This window comes from Struthio camelus, chromosome 11 (assembly GCF_040807025.1).
Source record: "Struthio camelus isolate bStrCam1 chromosome 11, bStrCam1.hap1, whole genome shotgun sequence".
In the NCBI taxonomy this organism is placed as follows: domain Eukaryota; kingdom Metazoa; phylum Chordata; class Aves; order Struthioniformes; family Struthionidae; genus Struthio; species Struthio camelus.
In genome coordinates, this window is record NC_090952.1 from 19693163 (window position 1) to 19713888 (window position 20726).

The following is a 20726-nucleotide window of genomic DNA, read 5'->3' on the forward strand; positions in this document are numbered from 1 at the left end:
TAAAGTTTGTCTGTCTGCAAACTTTATGAAAGCTCGTTTGCTTTTGACGTTTACCTCAGTAAAACCAGACTATGTATGACTTATTCGCATACTATCACAAATGTTTTAACTCTTTCTGCATTTGCATTGACACAATAGGAAGTAAGGACAAAGGTAGTCCCGTTTTCATATAGTATGTAGCAATTTAAAAATCTGAAATCTTTGCCTAAATATTTTGAATATCATTTAGACAGTTCAGATGTCTGTCTTGGCATCAGGCTGTATAACTAAGTCATGCGTGCTTATAGGAGACAGTGTGATCTTTGACAGCTGGGGTTCAAAGAAACTTCTACCACAATACTTCATTAAAATTTGCCATGCATTCTTCTTTTCCTTGTCTTTTTCTTTTAATTAATGTTATCTCAGAAATTCTTTTCTTTTGAAAATAGAATAACACAAATTTCAGGAGCAGTACCAAATCTCCTTGAAAAAAAGAACCACTGGTTGAGGCGGGGTCCTGAGACCTCTTGTATTGTCATTTTAAACTTTGAATTTGGAAATTGAACAAATATTATCTGAATTCCTGTTAGTGAAGAAACATGGCTGTTCATGGAATCGTCACTTGGGGACTGGGTTCAAATTCAGTCCACCTTTGATTTCTTTACCATTGCTACAGCTGGAAGTTGTAATCGTGCTCTACAGTTACATGCTGTTTGTTGGTTCTCCCTGCTTTCCAGTGGGCGCCAGTCCGTATGTTAACTTAGCTCCTCTGCTAGTACATGTCTTCAGTAATATGTTTAGGGATTGAACAGGTACGCAGCTTGACTTTCTCATGTTTACTATATATATAAATCTACATTAGTAGATTTTTAGTTGCTAGGATTCTGTTGTATGTGGACATATTCACAGTTACGGATAGAAAGGAAATTTTTAAATGACACAGTGGTCTCTGCTGATGCTTGTTTGTTGGAGACAAAGTGGAGGTAGACATTATATTCCTTAAAGAAATCTAAATGGAAAGTTGACCTCATTTTAAAATATGTTGCCTTTGTTGGGGGGGGCCCTACTGTCTTCCTGGCAATTCTTTGGACCTGCTTACAGTTATGGTATACTTGATTTTCTGGTTCCAGCTTGAAATGTTGAGAAACGTCATTATAGCTTCCCACTCACTGTGACAGCAGTGTGCTTAGAATACGAATTAAAAGAATCCTATGCTTTTCCTGAAACTGATAGTTCTGCAGACTCACGCGATACATACATCTGTAGGTGTAGGAGTCATCGTTTTGAAGTATAACTATGAGACTAGTGAGTTTAATCTAGTATCTTGTAATTATCAATAGGCAACACTGATGTTTCTGATAAACGAAAGAGTGTACGCATAACTACCAATATGACGTATCCATGTTCTGGAGTAAATTACTCTCAAGGAATGTTTTCTTCTCAATATCAGATAAGTACTGTTAATATAAGCCATTCCCAAAAGCTATTTCAAAAGTGATTACTATAATCCTAATTATTCTTGTTATTTTCTCTTAATGTTCTGACTAGTAATTTTGCTGGTAGGTCTGACGTGCTGTCATGCATATGCATTTCAGAAAGGACTGACGTTCACATCTGGAGAAAAAGTTTGTAACTGAAGGATAAGGAAAATTCTGAGGCTCTTAGGTTAGTGAGCAATGACTTGTGTTTGCAGTTCCACTGAAGCAAAACTGGTCAAGAAAATGTTTTCTCCTTGTGGAACGCTTTGAAAAAAACCTCTTCTTCAAAATTATTTTCACAATAAAATACTTTTACCGAAAAGGCTTGGGGAGGATACTGATAAAGTGTCCCTCTTGCCCCGTGGTAGAAAACAGAAACGGAGTACAGCAAGGTAGGAAAAAAATCATGTTTTCTTTGAAGAAAAAAAAAAGAACACTTAAGTAAAAACTAATTTAGAGAAAATAAAAGTTTTTTTCCAGTGAAAACTTTTTGAATGAGTATATACTTAAGTTGATAGCTGAAGTTCCAGCGTTAACAAATTGGTGATTGGTATGCAAGCTAGAATGATACACAACTCCTCTCCAAAAGCAGTGTGCCTTGGGGCATCAGCAGGATGAATAAATACTTTGACTTTTCTTAAACATAAGTAATATCACCTTGCTTTCTCAGCAAGATAGCTGAAAAGTTTACACTTACCTGCTCACCACCTAACTTTTTTCCATTGATCTAGTGCTATAAACCATTGTCAGCATTTAAGTCTGATTTGACTTGCAGTTTGATTTTCACACCTATTAACTGTTTTCTCCCAGAAGGTTTTGCACTCGCTGATCTGCAGTAGATAGCAATTTCCTGACCAGTAAGGAGCTAGTGTCTTGGTGAGTGTGCTATTGATAGCATATTCTTTTCTCTGGAATAATTAATCTGAATGGATTAATTTTTTTGACTTTTGAGGACTCTTAATTCTTCATGCTAAATATAGACTAAAGATGCAAAATGACTCTTCAAATACTTTATGCTTTTGGAAATTACACTCTGGGATCAAGTCTGCTAAAACCCTGCAGAACATATTCTAGGTAGTGTGGTAGTCTTCCAATAACTATATTCCTGCTAGAGCAGTTGGGGATTTTGGTCTGATACAGCAAAAAGAAATAGCTGGAAACCTAAAATAACAGACAAAGGAACGATTTATGTGACTCCTTCTGTTTTAAGTTTTGTTGTGTGCGTATAGATGTGTGCAGCTCCGTATGCGTATAGAAACCTGAAAACACACACAGACACACACCAAAAATGATTGCTTGCTTAGAACAATATTTCAGTGCTTCTCAAAGCGCAGAGTATTGATGCGGTAGAAATTTGGAGGCAAACTTTACAATGTATGGGGAAAATGATGCAGGAAAGGGCTTTTCTCATGCTGTTTCTCTGTTTGCCAGCTCTGAACGTCATCGCATCTGATGTTATATACTGAAGTCGTACGTGTACACAATGATGTTAAGCCAGCAAACATGAAAACAAGGAAATAGCACGAGAAAGCCCTTTGTCCTGTCTCTGATTGCCGAAGAATTTTATCGTCTGATCTCCAGAGGGGTTTGGAAGTGACGATGAACTGTTCAAGCTGCCCTACTGAAAGGTATCAAGGGCAAGAATTTTTTAAAAAGGAAAGACAAAGAGACTTAAGTACATTGTGTTACAGTGTTCTATAATGTAGTTTTGCTAAGAAAGAAGTAACGTGACCCATCAATCTTCACGGTTGGCGGTTATGGTAAATTTATTGTTTTCTCGTTTTGCTTCTAATCATCTTCTTGTTCTAGATTTTTTCCGTATTTATTTCAGTTGAATCAACTAGAATTTTTTTCTATAAATACTTTAAAAGGGAGCAATAAATTTTATTCATACATTAAAAAGAGAATGTGAAGTTCTTTATACTCCCTGCATTTAAAAAAAAAAAAAATCAAATGTATGTTGTCACTTAAAGCACCATTACATGTATTAAGGATTAAGTGTTATTTATATCTATTCCATAATATTTTTAATGACGCTATTGCTGCTATGGATCATAAATAGATTTGATCAAATAAGTGCTGTCTTATTTTATAGGTACAATAGGTATAGTGAAAAATGAGTACTTTCTGCTTTCTTATCCACAAAACTTTTTAATAAATATTCACCTTTTAAACAACTGGGAAGTATTCACTTAACTTTTTAAAATAAAATTTATTTTACATTTTGCTTGCTGAAATCTAGATAATATCTGCATACCAGGTGCCATGCCTTTAGTTTAAAAAGACATAAATCCAGTGCTTTGCTTTTTAGTGTGATAAAATAGGAGATAGAATAAATTTGATGGAACCTACAATTTATTGCACTGTTAGGCGGTACATGGGTAAAAAATGGCCTTCTTTGGTCCCCCTCGCCCCCCCCCCCCAATTATTTCACTATATAGTTTACAGTATAATTTGTTATTTAGTATGACTCATTAACAAATAGAATGAATATCATTGCTTTGTCTGCAACGTGGTTGCAAGTTTCTGTATGTTACCTCACATTATTGGGAGTAATGTTTAATATGCATCATCTAATAATACTAGCATTTCATATACAATACAAAATCTGTTAGGAAGCAAAGGAGTATAAAGAACCTTGTTTTCTGCACTTATATGAAGATGAAGACTTACATGATACTAGTTTGCTAGAATAAAATATAAACACTGCTTTTAACTTGGTTGTATACAGCATATATAATTTTCTTTTTAAAAAGTTATTAATATTTCATCAATTAGACTACAACATGGAATTCTTACACATTACTGTATGTTTGATGTAAAGATATTTAAAATAGGCTTGTACTTAATGTTCACATTGCCTCAGTTCTTGGACTGCAGAATGTCACCATGACTGTTGCCTATAATTTCTTCCACGTTTGCTATTTGGCTCTTATAAAAATGTGTATTTGGCTATTTGATCTGTAAAATAAATTCTATTAATAATGAAGTACATATTGTAATTTAGCCTATTGTATTGCATAATCATAGCTATGACTGTTACAGAGCAATACTTAATTTCCTATAATGAAATCCTTTTCCTTGGGAGAACTTTATGTATCTGTTAGACAGTGTCACTATTCATATTTATTATACTTTTGCAGTACTTAGCTTCAAGCTAAACAAGCAGCACTTTCAATGGTTAGACACATAGTAATGGTATTTATTGATTCAGTGCCCCCATGCAACTAGTTATTTTGTTTTGAAACATCATTCCTGATGTCAGAAGGAGTTTATGCAAAAAGTATAGTGTAACCAAGATGGGTACCACCTACTGCTGTTACAGCTGTTTACTTAGATGCCTCATTTGTGGGTGATAGGAAGCATGCAGAAATACTTGTTGTGGGTAATTACCCCTGGACATAGAGTTGTTCATCAGGAAGACGGTAGGATTTCATAGTCTTACGTTGTCTACTTTATTTGGGTTTTATATTTCTGGATTTTTATTTGCATGGTAATTGGGTTGGATCTCCTTGATGAGTAAAATTCATACACACAGAATTAATGTTTGATTAAGAAAAGCACCAAAAAAATTTGCATGCTTAGATTGAAACTTACACTGTTTTTTGAATCAAGAAAGACTGAGTTGAGATATTGGCCTAGGTTCATCTAATCTAACTTTACTCACGTAACTAAGTCATCACAAGTGAAAATATAGTTGCCCTCAGTTTTTTTCTGTGGTGGTGAAAAGGCATAGCAGATGTTAGGCATAGCAGGTTATTTTGATCTTTAGGACTGCATGCTCTCTAGAAGTGCCTACTTTCTTACACTGAATATGAGGAGAACCTTTGATAACTACATTTCAAATTGAAACGTGTCACATGCTTGTAGTTATTTGAGATGAAGCTGGATCGCTCATGAGAAAAATACTGCTCATGAGATTCTTAGTTCTTCTGCTTTTAACCTAGCTGAAGATCTACCGTTTTCCTAGTATTTTCCTGCTTATGATATCATATTCTATATATAGATACTTCTAGAAAAATCTAGAATGATTTTAAACATTTAAAAAGTTACATGCCTGAAACAAAGGTTCCTTAAGAGTTTGAATTATTGCCCTAGATCAGTAATCGCCCCTAGTTTTCATAGGGATCAGCAAAGCCAAATATAATAACCCTTCAAATGCACCAATTAAAAAAAACGAAACCTATTAGAGTGTTTCATTTGCATCTGTGGTAGATAACTGTTTTCTTTTTTCATTTCCATTTTCTTACATGCAAATACCACTTTTTTTTTTTTTAAGTAGTTCTTTTAGAAACTGGCATGAGTCTTGTTCAGAGAGCTTATTTCCTTCAGATGGTTAAATGGATTCATGAAAGCCTAATGTGCACTTACCGAATGTTTGTGTGTGGTGAACATTAATTTTTACACTTTTCAGGGAGGTGAAGGATAAATGGAAGCAAGTTAAAAAATTACGTATTTAGGGTGGGTTTTTTTTTTTTTTGGAGTATTAGTGTCCTGAGTCAAAGTGAGGCATATGTCAGTTCCAAAAGGAATTCTGTTTTTCTAGAGTTTTCACCTACAGAAATACTATCAAGTCAAAGTAAATAAAGAGCAAAAATTACTGAGTTGACCAAATGCTGTTTTTATAATTGAAGACTCTATGTTTCTCCTTGAACTGTCAAGTGCATTTTTCTGTTATTTTTATTGTAGTTTAGACTGCAGTTATTATTACTCAGCCTTATCTCTGTAAACTTCCTCAGGAAATCTGTCCTTTTTTTTTTTTTTTTTTTTCTATGCATATTGCCACTCCTGTCACCAGTGCGGAAAAGTCTGTGTCTACAGCTAAAGTTCTAGAGTGTTTTTTTTCGGTTAGTTAGTGCTATGTATGGTTCAGCAAAAATAATGGGTATATATTTATTGCCAATTTTTCAGAGTAAATTAGTTGCATTGCTGCTTGTAGCCCTATATGCAAACTGCCAAAGATGGCTCTCAGATCTTGTTCTACATCCTGTATCTTATTGTTGGTGTCTGGACTTCATATAGATGCAGGTCTACCAAAGCTCAGTGCCACTCAGTGTCAAACAGGCCCTGAGGTTAAGTGAGTCACGCCAAGGAAAAGCTGTGGCGCACCTTCTGCCGTTTGTATGAAAGCTGCCTATCGTATCGGAAAAAACATTGGATTTTGGAGGATATCTTTAAATCCCTCTGAATTTCAATAAACAGAGGTCTGCTAAAGGGGGTAGTAGGGTGCTGTCAAAAACAAAGCTGGTTTATGATGTAAGTTTTGTTTTGTTTTTTTTTTTAACAAACTGTAATGGTGGTCTCTTTTCTTACACATTTTAAGTGATTTCTCATTTTACCATACTACATATACTTATGACATATATTAAATATTATTTGTAAAATATTTTAAACCAATACTTTTGAATATATATTTTTGCTTTCAAATTGAATTACCAATCACTATTCCTTTTATGTCTTATTTATCTCCTCTTGAGATAAATTCTGTTTGAAGACTATACCTGTATACCTTTTAGAGAAGGACATTTCTTAACTACACCTCTGGTCAGTTCACTTGGTGCATGCACACCATCATATCTGTACAGATATCATTAATAGGTGCTATAACTATTACATTAACTATACCACCCATAAAGTACCATAAAAATGTAATAATGATGCATCTAAAGAAACGTACTTCTTTCAAATCCTAGTATCATTAGCAGTACATGCCTTTTGTCAATGTTTTCTTCAAGGAAATCTGATTTAAGCAGGACTTTCCAAGAGTTACACATCTTCTAATGATGTTTAAATGTGTTTTGTTAGCGTACACACCCACACGTGTGTGCACACACATACTCTGAGATATATATGTATATATATACACGTATGTATTTTGTGTGTATATAAAGAGTGAGCATGGGGGCATATATATACCCATATCGCGTATTCGGTTAGCAGTTTATAGGAAGTATAATGCTGCATAGACTGTAGCTGTAGGTATGTAACTATCTGTGTGCCCAATATATCTTGCTATGAAAGATAGCCAAGCAATAGGGTTTTCAATTTACAAATAATTCTGAGATCTGTAAAGGTCTTTCCTTTGAGAATATACTGGGTTCTTACTGTATTACAGGGTGACTCTTGGTAACTGAAAGGTTAGGGTACTAGCCTGATAATATAAGAAACAGTTTTGGATTTCTGTTCTCTTTGAGTATTTCATTTATATTCATTCCAATATAGAGGACTGGAATGTCTATCTCCCACTATGCTAAAAGACTTTTTTTTTTTTTTTATAGAATCTTTCTCCTAAATCTTACCACCAAAAATGTCATGAAAGTGATGTTTTTGTATATCCTCCAACTTGTGAATGTCTGCTTATTTCATACATAGATGCATGTAAATTAAATTCAGTTATTTAAATCATACATATGGATATTAAGCAAATGTGTTATCAGGGTACTGCTGACTTTCTGCTATCTCTTAAACAGGTTTTATTCATTTGTATTAAGTATATTTTTCATTTTTATGGAAGGTTGGTAAAGTGCAAACATTATTCAACTATTATCAACTATTAAAGGTCAAATAACTTATTTCCAATAAAAGCTAAATGATGATCTCAAAGATCTGAGGTTTGTCTTCTCAACTAAAGTGCTATCACTGAACAGCAGCTGAGAATTCCAGTCTCTTTTTCTCAGCGTGTATTTCATCCTTTCTGTGCTAAAGGAGGACATCCATGGCTGTTTAGACTGATGAACTTCCTCTCCTTCTGTTCTGTTCTGTTCCCTTCTGGGCTCTCATGTTGTTTTTGTTCTTGATCTGATTAGCCAAATCTGACATGAAACTTGAATCTAAGACCTCTCCTCAAAATAATTCCCCCCTTTTTATTGTCTAGGCAGTACAAACATTTCCGTTTTATCTGTGTACATCAATTGCAAATAAGTTGCAGGCAGATAGACACATTGGCACTAATATGAAACTGAAATACTCCCAAATAGCCCCTGCCACAGAAAAATACTGTTGCTGGGTCCTTATCTATATGATGCATGGACTGGTACTTCTTTGTTTCTTCCCTGTTCTCTCTCTCTCTCTCTCCCCCCCCCCCCCCCCCATTAAAAACAAAAAAAAAAACCTGATGGCAAGTTCTGGTCTTATTCAGACACTACTGCACATGTCTTTCTGATAAACTAATGACCCACAGTCAGAAGCATTTTGAAAAGGTGAATGGAGTTTGGAACCTCATTTCCTTTGAACTTTTAAAGTATTTTGAGTAATTGGATATATTCTGGGAAAAATGTGCCTTCCTCCATTTAGACATACTTTATGGGGAGAAGCAAAGGGAAGAAATTCAGGGAAAGAAAACAATACGTTATTTTGACCAAATAATTAGTACCAGAAACTAATAACTACAAAATAAAAGTTAACTATTTTTTAGCAGAAGTGTAACTTACGAAATAGCTTCTTACAGAGTGAGAGTAAATGAGGATATTTCATGAATTTTGGGCAATTATGTTGTGTCACTGTATGATATACCAAAATTTCTGTCTATTTTGAAGCTTGCCATTGGTGAAGAGCTATACTGGAAGACTTGGCTTTAAGTGGACATTTCTGTTGACATACATGTAGTAGGATGATTTTATTTTTTACTTGGGAGAATTCAGATTATTCTTGTACATTGCACAAATCACCTCATCAGCGAATTGTAAATTTGAAAGTCTTACTTGTTAAAATACAAGAAAGCCTCTTAGTGTTTGAAATAAGCTGATGAACTTAAATGGTAGTATTCATTCTTGCTCCACAGTAAATGAAAGCTACCTTTGCCTTAGCTACTCAGTGCAGTATGTGTTTTGTGATGATTGCTTTCAAGATCTAGGCAGTATTAGGATTAGATGGTATTAGGATAGAAAGGGATGAGTGAAAAATATGACCGTGTTAGTGTATACTTTGTATTAGGGTGAGACACCTTTATCAATATCTGAAATTTCACACCTCAGATCTTTGCATGTGAAGCTTTGAGCTACATTCTGACATACTTCCTTAACTGGATTAGTATGGATTTATGATCACGTATAAAAGTAGCAGAATGTCAGCTTGTAACTTTGAATGCATATGTTTTTATCTGATTTGAAAAGTCTAATTCATGTAAGGTTTATCAGGTGATTATAAGGTAAGATGTCCTAATTGTATTTGACAGATTTTTATTGATTTGTAGAAATTTTGTTTCCCTCCCTCGGAAGCTAATGTATTTTGAGCTGGAAATGAAAAAGAAACACAACTCAGACTTTAAAAGTATGTGATATGGTCTTTCTTGCCATTTTAACTGGATGAGACTATTCAAGGACAGTACAAAAAGTCTGCTGTATGATTTACCTTTTTTCCATTTTTAAACTTACCTGAGGTAGGTGTGTTAAAATTATAGTTAATATATAACAATAAACTGTCTTCTAGCTTTGTTGCATCTTTATTTCTTGAAGTATTTTTTAAATATAGAAAGATACTTTTATCCAATTAATAATTTAAGTATGTATGTATTTATATTTACAATTATGAAAGATAGCATTTTCCACTTTCTATCTTTGTACACACTTTTAGAAGCATCTATTTTGGAAGGTCAATATCTAACAAATATACTAATAGATCAAGCTGAAGCTGTGAACTGCTTTTCACTTTTGAATAAATACGTTTGTAAAAAAAACTTCCAGAGGGGAGAAAAACACTGGGTTATGTTCTCAAGCTTAGCAGAGGGGAGGTGGTGACTTCTACAGCCTGCTGAGATTTTGATTGCTATTGATTTTAAAGTCAGAAGCCAGAACCATTGCAATTTATAGAAGAAATGTTCCCAACTCCTGTTAAACTCAGAACTTAGTGAGCTGCAGCTGTCTCAGAACTGCTGCTGCTGCTGCCAGTTTTAAAGGTATGTCTGATACTGTTATTAGCAGCTGTAATCAACATTGTTGTATTCACTGTACTCCATTCTGAGTCAGTTTGATGTACGTTTGTAGGAATTGGGTGAGAATGGTGGGTTTACCAGGAATCTCACAACAAAATCATGTTTTCTTCCCTCAGAATGGCAGTAAGGTAATCTTCCTAATACAAATATGACAGTATATCTAATATTTTGGGAGGTATGTCTCCTAAGTGGTATCCAAGTAAAGTAAAAGCTTTTGTATTGATGTTTATTCTTCACATTAAATATTTATCCTTTTAACTCTTAATTTGTACTTTATAGGACTGTAGAAGTTTATACACAAACATATATACAAAAAGAAGGTATTTTAAGAATACCTGTAACATGCTTAATTTCTTTATCTGGATGTAGCTTAAGGTATTCCTTGCTGCTTAGTAGCATGACTGAATTCATTTTTGAATGCCCTGAGGTAAATTTTACTTTACTCTAACAAAATGACATTGCTAATTAATGAAAGAAAAATGGATACGCAGATTGATATTTGTCTTGCACGTGGGACAATCCTTAAACCTAAGAAGTTATTCTTGAGGATTCATCTAAACTTAGAAGTTAACATCTTAGATTTAAAAATATGTGATGGCTATAGTTTTGGAAAGCAGTAGCGTGCTTTGGCCATTGTGTGGCCAAAGTTGTAAAAAAGCTGGTAAGTGATCTCTGCTGATTAAATTCCCATTCTTCATTATGTCTGTGGTAAGGCCTTTCTAAGAATGATTCCTTTTGACAAGTGGCCTAACTCCAGTTACTTCATATGCTATTGATAAAATATTTTTCAACTTTCAGGATCTGTAAGAACATAACTAGTATTGCAGACTAATACTGTGTGAGATTTATTTTCTTCCAGTCTCTAATAGGGTATAGGATTGTTTTATTATGTATATATTTTCCTATTCTTTATATTACTATATTGACATTATATATTTTTTTTTTATATGGCACTCCTGACACAAATAAGTCCTTGCGTTTGGTATTGTGTGCACCTGGCATTTAATACAAGCATTGTGATATAACTGAAGGAATTAAAACCAGATGTACAAATCAGTTTTGCCAATATATTGTAACTATTTAGGACATGATAGTAAGTCATAGAGTATCTATCTAGTTCTTTAAGATTACAGATTGTAGAATCATCCAATAATTTAGGTTAGATGGGACCTCTGAAGGTCATCCAATCCAGTCCCCTGCTCAGAACTAGGCTAATTTAGATCAACTCGCTTTGGGCCTTGTCCAGTCGAGTTCTGGGTATTTCTCAGGATGGAGATGGCACAACCTCTCTGAAATACCTGTTCCTATTTGACTTGCTCTGTGGTGCAAAGTCTTTCCTTATCTAACTGGAATTTCCCTTGCTGCATTTCAAAGAACTGAAAGTGCTGAAGGAGCCCATACATGCTTTATAGATAAAGTGCTTGAGTACCATTGAAACCTTTTCTGGGCCTTTAGAGAAAATCCAGCATTATCCAGCATTAGTAAAGTCTGTTTTGAATAGTCTATTTGAAATAGTCTGTTTTTTGTCCTTGTCTCCACCTGATATTGAACAATATTCAAAACTTATCACGAAACTTTTCTTTTTCCTTTTCAGTCTTCATATCTTTCACGTTCTTTCTGTTTTGACAGATGTAGTGTTATGTTATATCATCACATTATTTCTTTTCTGCCATTCTGTATTAGTAATAATATAGAATCTGTGAATATTCAGACAAATGTATTTTAAGCTCATGCTTAAAATTAAGTATATTTGGGCAAGTTTGGCTCCTTGCCATATCAGTGCTTTTAAGAAAGTGCTTTTTTCTACTCACCCTGTTTTTGGGATACTATTTCCTCCAGGAGGGAACAGTTTAAAACATGATAAGGTTTTAAACGTTCTTCAGAAGTTTTACCTGGTCTTGAATCTCAAGGCAATTCCCTTTTACAGAGATTCTATTTTTTGGCATCCAGAAGGTTATTTTCCCATTTCTGCTGGGCTTTGTGTATTACAGAATCACAGACTGGAGTTGGAAGGGACCTCTGGAGATCTTCTGGCCCAGCCTCTCAATATTACGTATTCTTCAGCTATATGCACTGTTCAGGAAAGGGGGGAAAAAAACCCTAAAGAATAACTCTCCTCATTCCCAACTCTATTCCAGAATTTTCTCCAGCTAACTGTATTTTAGTGCAGTTCCTGCATTAGTACAAATATTTAATGTTTCCAGATCCTTAGATAGATGCAGGTATCTTAAAAGTTAATTTTAATTATCTTTATGGATCAATTTCTTATATGCCTAAATAATAAATTTAAATAAATTTAGTTAAATGTACAAGTATTTCAGATATGTCTATTCTTACGCATTTTCAGGACAAAGTGCAGAAGTATATTGTTTTCTGCTTACTTGTGTGGCTCACCAACTTCCTTATTTGTCTTTATTTTATAAATATATTGTAAGTTTTTGTTTTCCATCTAGTTTTATTAGTAACAACATTGATAACTTGACATAGTCATGATTGCTTTACTCATGAAGTACTAAATGAATGAAACCTTTTCAGAAGTTCAGCGTGAAGGTTGGATATTGAAAGTGGATAGAAATAACAGAGTAATGGTGTCAATAGCAAAACACTGGAAAACTTGAAAGGAGGGAAAAACATTCTTTTTTTATGTTCTGTATACAAGATATACAATCGCACAGTTATGTGTTTGCTTTCAGCTACCAAGAATGATATATTAGTTACAGTAGTGTGGCTTTGAAACTCTGAACGTGGATAAGAGAGCACATGTTCAGTTGTTTAAGGTTTCTAGCATCTGTTCTGCCAATCCTCTTACAAAAAGTCTTTCTAGAATTAGCAAATGAAAACATGAGTTCTGAAATGGATATGAAAGAAAGAATAAAAGGGAGGAGGGATTGGAAGGGAGTATTAAATTATTTCATTGCCTCTTTTTAACACATTAACTGCTTGAACTGTTTGTTTTTATGATTCCAGATGGTAGCAAGATGCATGTAGAAGAATAAAATGAAACAGTACAAATCAAATGCTTGGCTGCTGTTCAAGAGCAGCTAAGGCTAAGCTTTATTAAATTCACATGAAGATATGATAACTGTGGAATTTTACAGAATGAACTGCAATAATCTTACTCAGGAAGCACATCATTCTTCTTGAGATAAATGGGAGAATTGAAAATTTTGTCATGAAAAACAAAGCCCTTTTGGAGCTTCATTTTCAGAGGGCGTTCCTACTGAATCTATACATGTACCACAAACAGAAGCAATATATGCAATCCATTTAACACATCAGAAGTTCTAAGGATGTGTTTTTCCTCATACTCAGCGAAGATAAAATACTGAGAGAATGCTACAAAGAAAGTTAATGTGCTCAGGGTTAAAATTGCTCTCATTGTCCAGTAAGTGCTCACTAGGGATAAGCATATTTGTATTAAAAAAAATAAAGTTGACAAATACTCCCATTTTTGATAATTTTTATGCATGATATAATTCATGTTACTGATGCATTATTTTTTTGTGGCTGCAGAACCTTTTTTGTGCTTCTGCAGTTGAATTGCTGTCTCTAACTCAGTGTGTTTCAAACTTCTGTTTTATCCCTCCCTAAAATTTTTTGCAGGAAGGATTGATGTCTGCATAATGAAATTGCATTTAAGCAAAAATAATTTTTTTATATGTAGCTTTTCTTCTTCCCATTGAAATTCTAAAACTACTGTTCAAAAATTTCTGATAAAAAACTGAAAAATTTTCCTCAAAAATCTTAAAATAATTTTTCTACTGATTCTTACAGGATATGTTTTGTTAAATTCTCCAGGTAAAGATGACTCCAATTTTATTTCACTGTGAATGGATTTTTCTCTCAACAAAAATGTTTTGTATGGCAGGTCCTGTTGTGTGACATGCCATACAAATAATTTTGAAAAGATCAGGCTAGTGACATCTTTTGATCTTACCTGTATCTTGCAAACTTACTTCGGTGGTTTTCATCCTTCATTGCAATCATTCAAAGTTACTGTTTTAGAATAAGGAAAGGGAAAACTGTATTAAGAGTAGTAAAAAAGTGAATATAAAAATTTGAACCAAAATATGAAATAAACAGAGTTCTTAGTAAGTAGGTGTATTGCAAAAGAAAATCACAGCTTTTGAACAGGGATGTGCAGCAAAAGAACGTGACTTCTAAAGTATCGGAAGACTGAGCTGTAATTATTTGGGAGATAAAATACAAAGTAACAATGAGGTATTTTCCTAATAACCGGGAGAGAATCATGTAAGCTAATAATGTATAAAGCTAATGCTTGCAGTCATATAGAAACTGGGGAATGGAATGTTTTGATTTGTATTATTTTTCCTGACTGGCTCTAAGTGCATAAATAAATTATAAGACCTTTATCAGGCTAAAGCTTTATACAACAAGTTCAATGAATGAAGAATAAAAGGGAAATATGAAGAAAGCAGCCTGTTTCGTAATGAAGAGCAATATAACCCCTAAATTTATATTGCAAATACACATATGTTTGTGCACAGATGTTCCTATTCATATGTACTATAAAATTGAAGTCCAAATACATGGATATCATATTTGGGTTTTACAGAAACTGTATTTAATGATTTATTGCTTATTACTTTATTACTTATGGGTAATCTTAGTATTTACTATACCTCATATGCATTTATACTGAAGAGTTATTCTTGTGCAATACACAAACCCAGAGCATAGTTTACAATAATATTGGGAAATACTGCAGCGCAGTGATGATAAAAACTTTACAACAGGTAAAACTCATTATCTATTCTGTAACAGGAAAAAAATGTTGAAGGAGTATGGGAAAATTTTATAGTAAGTGATGGATCATTTGCTTCCAAAGTTTAGGTATAATTAAAGTGGGTATCACATGGAAATAAAATTAGAAGACGCTTTCAGTGTTTTGATGAAGTACCCTGTAGCTGGGTTGGGTAATGTCAAATACGTTAATTTTCTTTTCGAGGGTTGCATATCTTATTTCCCATTGCTCCTTGTGAAAACAAAGTGAAAGACAAAACCTGGCTGCTTGATAAACTGAAGATGTCAAGAGTTCTCCTTGATGAACTGATGGTATTCATCAAAGCTGCAAGTACAGTACTTTTTTGAAGGCTGCCTGTAACTGTTCCTGGAAAAAAAAAATGTCCAACAGTCTGTCTAAAAAGTAATGGCAATAAAAAAAATCTGACATATGTCATAACAGACAGATAACCTTTTCTCCTTGTGAAACTGATCAAATATAAACTCTCTGATCTAATCAGAACTATTTTTCCTTTGTCCTTGTCAGTCAAACCCTTCCTATTGATAATCCAAACAAAATAGAACGCAAAGTCTACTTTTGTCTTATTAAGATAAAAAGATTTCTGTCAGGATTTGATAACGTTTTAGATGCAGAGGCTGTTACAAGAACGTAATGAATATCAAATATATCTGCAAAAAGGACTTTTTACAAAGATAAAATCCTGACGAAAAATGCCACTTATTCTTTATTTTCCATCAGGCAGGTTTAAAGACTGTAAGTTTGAGGTTGTAAATCTATATTTAATGGAGGTATTTAATTCAGTACTCTGTGTGCTCAAATGTGATCCTTGAATTCCATTACTTATTGTCTGATTAAAAAAAAAAAAGAAATAGACCCAATTCTTTCATATTGAAATACAGAATATACTCTTAATAAATCAGAATTTACCTATAGGGGCCACAACCTTATGGCTAAATCTTAGTAACCTTTATATTCCAAATTATTTCTGTAGTATTTGGACTGATTTCAATGGAATTGCTTATTTTGTGAATTATTTCCAGAGGAAACGTGTGATACTTCGTTAAGGCTGTTATTCAGGAGAGGGAATGGGGAACTGGAGCAGGATGTTCAAAGAAAATGTTATATGTAATGGGAATGCACAAATGAATATATGGTACAGGGACTGTGGAAGATTGTCCTATGCTATTTACTTTCTGTGTCTTGTGTGAGGTTGTGGGCTTTGTATGGATTTGAGGGGGAACAGGGAATTGTTTTTTTTCCTAGCCATAAGAAAAAGCCATAAGGCTGAAGGGTGCAGGGCTGGGGGAGGCCAGAAAAGCTTAATAGCAATTTCATTTTGAAAAGGGAGAGATTGATCCATCTTAAATGGTTACAGCTGGATTGACCAATAACCTTTAAATTAGAGAGACAAATACAAACTGCAGAACCGGTACAGGTCACCAGCTGTAACCAGAAGAGGATAGTGAGAAGGAAAGAGCTGAATCAATAGGACCACTGTACATATAACAGAATTTTGAGAGGATGTCTATAAACAGATGGATGAAAATGGTATACTACCCCTTTACAAAGTAAATGTCCAACAGGCATAATGAAAGAAAACTTTCCTAAGAAATTTTTCTTAACTCTACTATTCAGAGTATTTTTAAAGTTAAGAGTGTGGTTTTCTTAATCTGACACAGACTTCAGATTTGTAACTACACTGTAAAGATGGATAGACTTGTACACTGCAGTGTTTGCACTAGGTAAATGGACCATACCCAGGTCTAGATAGATCGCTGAAGCAGTGATCGCACCGAGTCCCTTGGACTGATAAACATGAACACTTTATACATATTTTAGTAGGGAAAATGCTGAAATGTGCTAAGGCTTTGTTTTACTTCTCTGCTGTGTTTGGGTTACTTAATTCTCTTTTGCAAATAAGAAAAGGTTGATTGACATACTGGGTAAGTAAATATGTGTTGTATCAGACCTAGATACTCAACTGTCAGTAGGCAGAAGCACATATAGCCTTATCATCAAGCATTACATAATCCGAAGTGAATGATAAAGAAATACATCAGAATCCCATAGTGATTTCTTGAGAGTGATAACAATAGTCTTGCTTTTGAATGAGTAGGAAGGCAGAGGAAGTAGTTTCATGAAGGATTTAGGTTAGAATTCAACTCTTCTAAAGGAAGTGAAGAAAGAGTCATTTGTTGCAGCTGTCTCAGATGCATAACATGGGCTGGAATGAATCCCTCTGTATAACTCCTTTCGTGTGCTATAGGAGGAAACGATACGAACTCTTAGTTTTTAGATAGCTAAAGTTAAGTGAGATGAATTCTGAAGTCTGATAGGAAAATAATTTTAAAAACTAAGGCTCACAAAGCTAACAACACTTTGAAGCTATGACCTTCTACACCAAAGGTGTATTTACTCTCTTTCAGTTAAAAAAAACTTAGGTAATTAAATGATACGTGATCAATGCAGAGAATTTTCAAAGTGAGTATAAGAATGTGCTCAGATATTTTCACTTTCATTAACTGTAATTTACTCCATTATTACTGTATATATGTAACTGTAACACAACTCTAAGTTGTTATAAGTTTAATAGTGGTAAAATTAACTTTGTAAACAGAAATGACATATTCTATTTTTCCCTTATTTTTGTAGAATAAACATTTATATGCTATAACAATCATATTTCTTAATTTCTCTTCATTATCTTATTTTTGTATGTGTGTTTTCCGTTAATCTGATTCAGCTCCTTTGTTCTTTGCCTGAAGCTGATAAAGATAGGATCACAGGGCGTTTGTTCTTTTTGTTCATTTGAGTAATTCATCACCAGGATTATTTACAAAGAAAAAAAAAAAAAAACAAGGATTTAGGAGGACACATACTTAGTATAACAGAACATGGCTCTGTACTGCCAGCGGACGACATGCAGTAGATCCTGGGCCATTCTGACAATCCAAAACCATGCCTGAGAAGAAACTTAAATGTTTTCCTTAGGCAGCATGGTTTATGTAACCACTTTCTTGTTTGCAAAGTTCACAGGTGTCAACATGCATATTTTTGTTGCCTTTGATAGCATCTGACCTTAACAGAAAATGTCATTCACTCGGCTTTCTGAGAGAAAGCAGTATTGAGCTCAGTCAACGAGCCGTTGGTCAGTTCGGTAAGTTTCTTTGTCAATACATTATTACAAGGTTGTAGGAGACATGTTGTAGGAGAAATCAGAGTTAGTGCCTTGCTGAGCTTTGTTCATATACTGCCACTTTGTAACTTAGAGCAAAACATTTTTGGGGAAAGAAGTAAGTCCAATAGAGAACTTGTTATCAAAAAACACTAGATAATTTACTTTTTAAGTAGTACTGTGAAAACCTGTATGGAATTACTGGTTTTAAAGAGTTCATGTTGCTTTTGGATTATGCTGCCAGAACTACTTTTGGAAAAGTTGGACTAATAATTTATCTGTAAAATAATTCTGAGACAGGAAATAAATGGAGAACAGCAAATTCAGTTGCCTGTCTCCTCTTCCTATTAACCTTTGGAACGCTGAGAGTAGCGAGCAGCACAGTTAAATCTCTGTGCAAAAGTGTAGGAGTAGAAGATGGAAGTAGACACTTTGGGAAGGAGGCTTTTCCCTACATTAAGTTAGTTAAATTCTAGAGACTCCTAAAACTTGATGGGAATTTTTAAAACAGAAGAAAGGTTTGCTTTGCAGAGTTTATGATAAAGTCCAGGAATTTTGATGTTAGTTTGTTAGCAGTTTCTACTTTATCATGCCTTTGGAAAGAGTACTAGACAGGGTGAAAGGAAAAGACAATTACCTTAGTTTACTGGAGGGGACGTGATGTGGAAAAACTGAAATTAAACTACACTGTAATACAATTCTGCCTCTTATCAGAAAAGTCCTTTTTTTTTTTTTTAACTCTTATTAGAGATATATATCACAACTCTTGTAAACTGCCATCCCGTGGGCTATTAATTAATACATTTATTGTGATGTCCACAGGAATTTCAAAATCTAATTAGCATTTGACAGATGAACTGTCTTCTTTCCATCAGTTCAGCTCACGTCAGGTGAAGATTTACACCTGATGGAATGATATGATAAAGCTGCTGTTATGCTGATACGTTTTCAGACTGGAGAGCTTTCAAACCTGAACCTTCCTGAGTAGTCCCAATATTCACATGCAAAACTTTAGAAGCAGAAAAAATAAAACTACATTTAACTTAGCTGCCATTAAGATAATTTGATAAAATTACTTTGATGGCTGCATTTTGGTGAAACTTAGAAAAGAACTTCTATTACTAGCTACTTATTATTTGGCTAATTTTGAACCGATACAGAGAAAAAATGTACTATTTCCTCAAGGCCACATCTTGAATTGGTTTTAATGGTACTTTAATCAAAGGTACAGTTATTATGTGACACTCCATCTTGTTTGCTTGTTTGCTGGAGAAATAACATGCTTTTATTGTATGAATAAAAGGCCAAGAAAAAAGTACAATAATGGAAAAGTTTAGAAAGAAGCTCTGTAGTAAAGTCATCTTTACAATAGTATGCATTGTGTTATATTTGTTCACAGCTTTGCACAGTTAAAAATAGAAAGGGATGAAACCTGAAAAGAAAAAGCTTTAAGAAATGAGAGGAAATAAAATCAGAATATGATGTGTCTTGCTAACCTTTAAAAACACAATACAGGCCCACACAATTTTCTTCATTCAGAAGTGGTCTGGAGATCTTCAGCAGTAAACCAATCAGTTTAATTCTTTCTCACTTTGATGTATGAATTGAAATTAAAAAAAAAAAAAAGGTCTTTTGGAAAATTAGATTAATGTCTGTTTTCATTATATCCAGGTTTTTTTTTTCATTATTGGCTATTTATAGGAATATCAGTGTCCTAACTCCAGTTATTGTGAAGTGCATCCTCTTTTTTTCTCCAAGTTGCCCTCATTTACATTTTTTTCTTTTGTGTGTATGTGATTCTTCACATGCCTTGAAATCAGAGTGGTAGTCTCTCCTACTTGTTTCTCCCACCAAATCTTGCTGTATTAATTTCAGCTGCAAAACTTTATAGATTAATGTCTTAGAATCCCCTGTCCTTCACTACACTGTGACAGGTTATATTTTATTTCTTTGTTCAGTGGCAAAAGGTTGCTATTCCTTGCTAGGAAGGGATTTGTTTAGAGTTTAGTTTAATATGAAACTAAGCATCTTTGCATAATCATCTCAGATACTGAAATACAACTGAAAAGTGAAAATACATTAATGAAAGTATTTTAATAATTAAATTGTTGCAGATCGGGATCAAGGGTCATTATCTGCTTCTAGCTCACTCTGTTACTTACTGCTAGTGACTCAAAGCGCTGAGATTTGATTATCATTGGGTATGAATACTCATATTTTACAGTGAATTCAGAGGAGACTGCAAGTGCTCAGTAGTTGAAACTGCTTAGTGTCACATGTGGAGTATGAGATCATTCCTGTTCTTCAGAAATTCTTACTTCTGTACGTGCTTAAGATGGGATTTTCAAAAGTATTCAGACTAACTCTACTTTCACTACAGAAGAGCAACAGCTGACTTCT

At 34.0% G+C, this 20726-nt stretch overlaps 1 protein-coding gene across 7 annotated transcripts in view; it reads left to right on the forward strand.

Moving 5' to 3' along the window:
- PCDH11X (protocadherin 11 X-linked) overlaps positions 1–20726 on the forward strand; it is a 547477-nt gene that overhangs the window by 85308 nt on the left and 441443 nt on the right. Inside the window, exon 5 of one of the 7 annotated variants that reach the window (XM_068957185.1) lies at positions 2889–9894. The exons of the other annotated variants lie outside the window; for them this stretch is intronic. Within the exon in view, the coding sequence (XP_068813286.1) occupies positions 2889–2894 (6 nt within the window). The 3' untranslated portion in view covers positions 2895–9894. Of the gene's footprint in view, positions 1–2888; positions 9895–20726 lie in introns of those variants that run through there. 7 annotated transcript variants of the gene reach the window in all.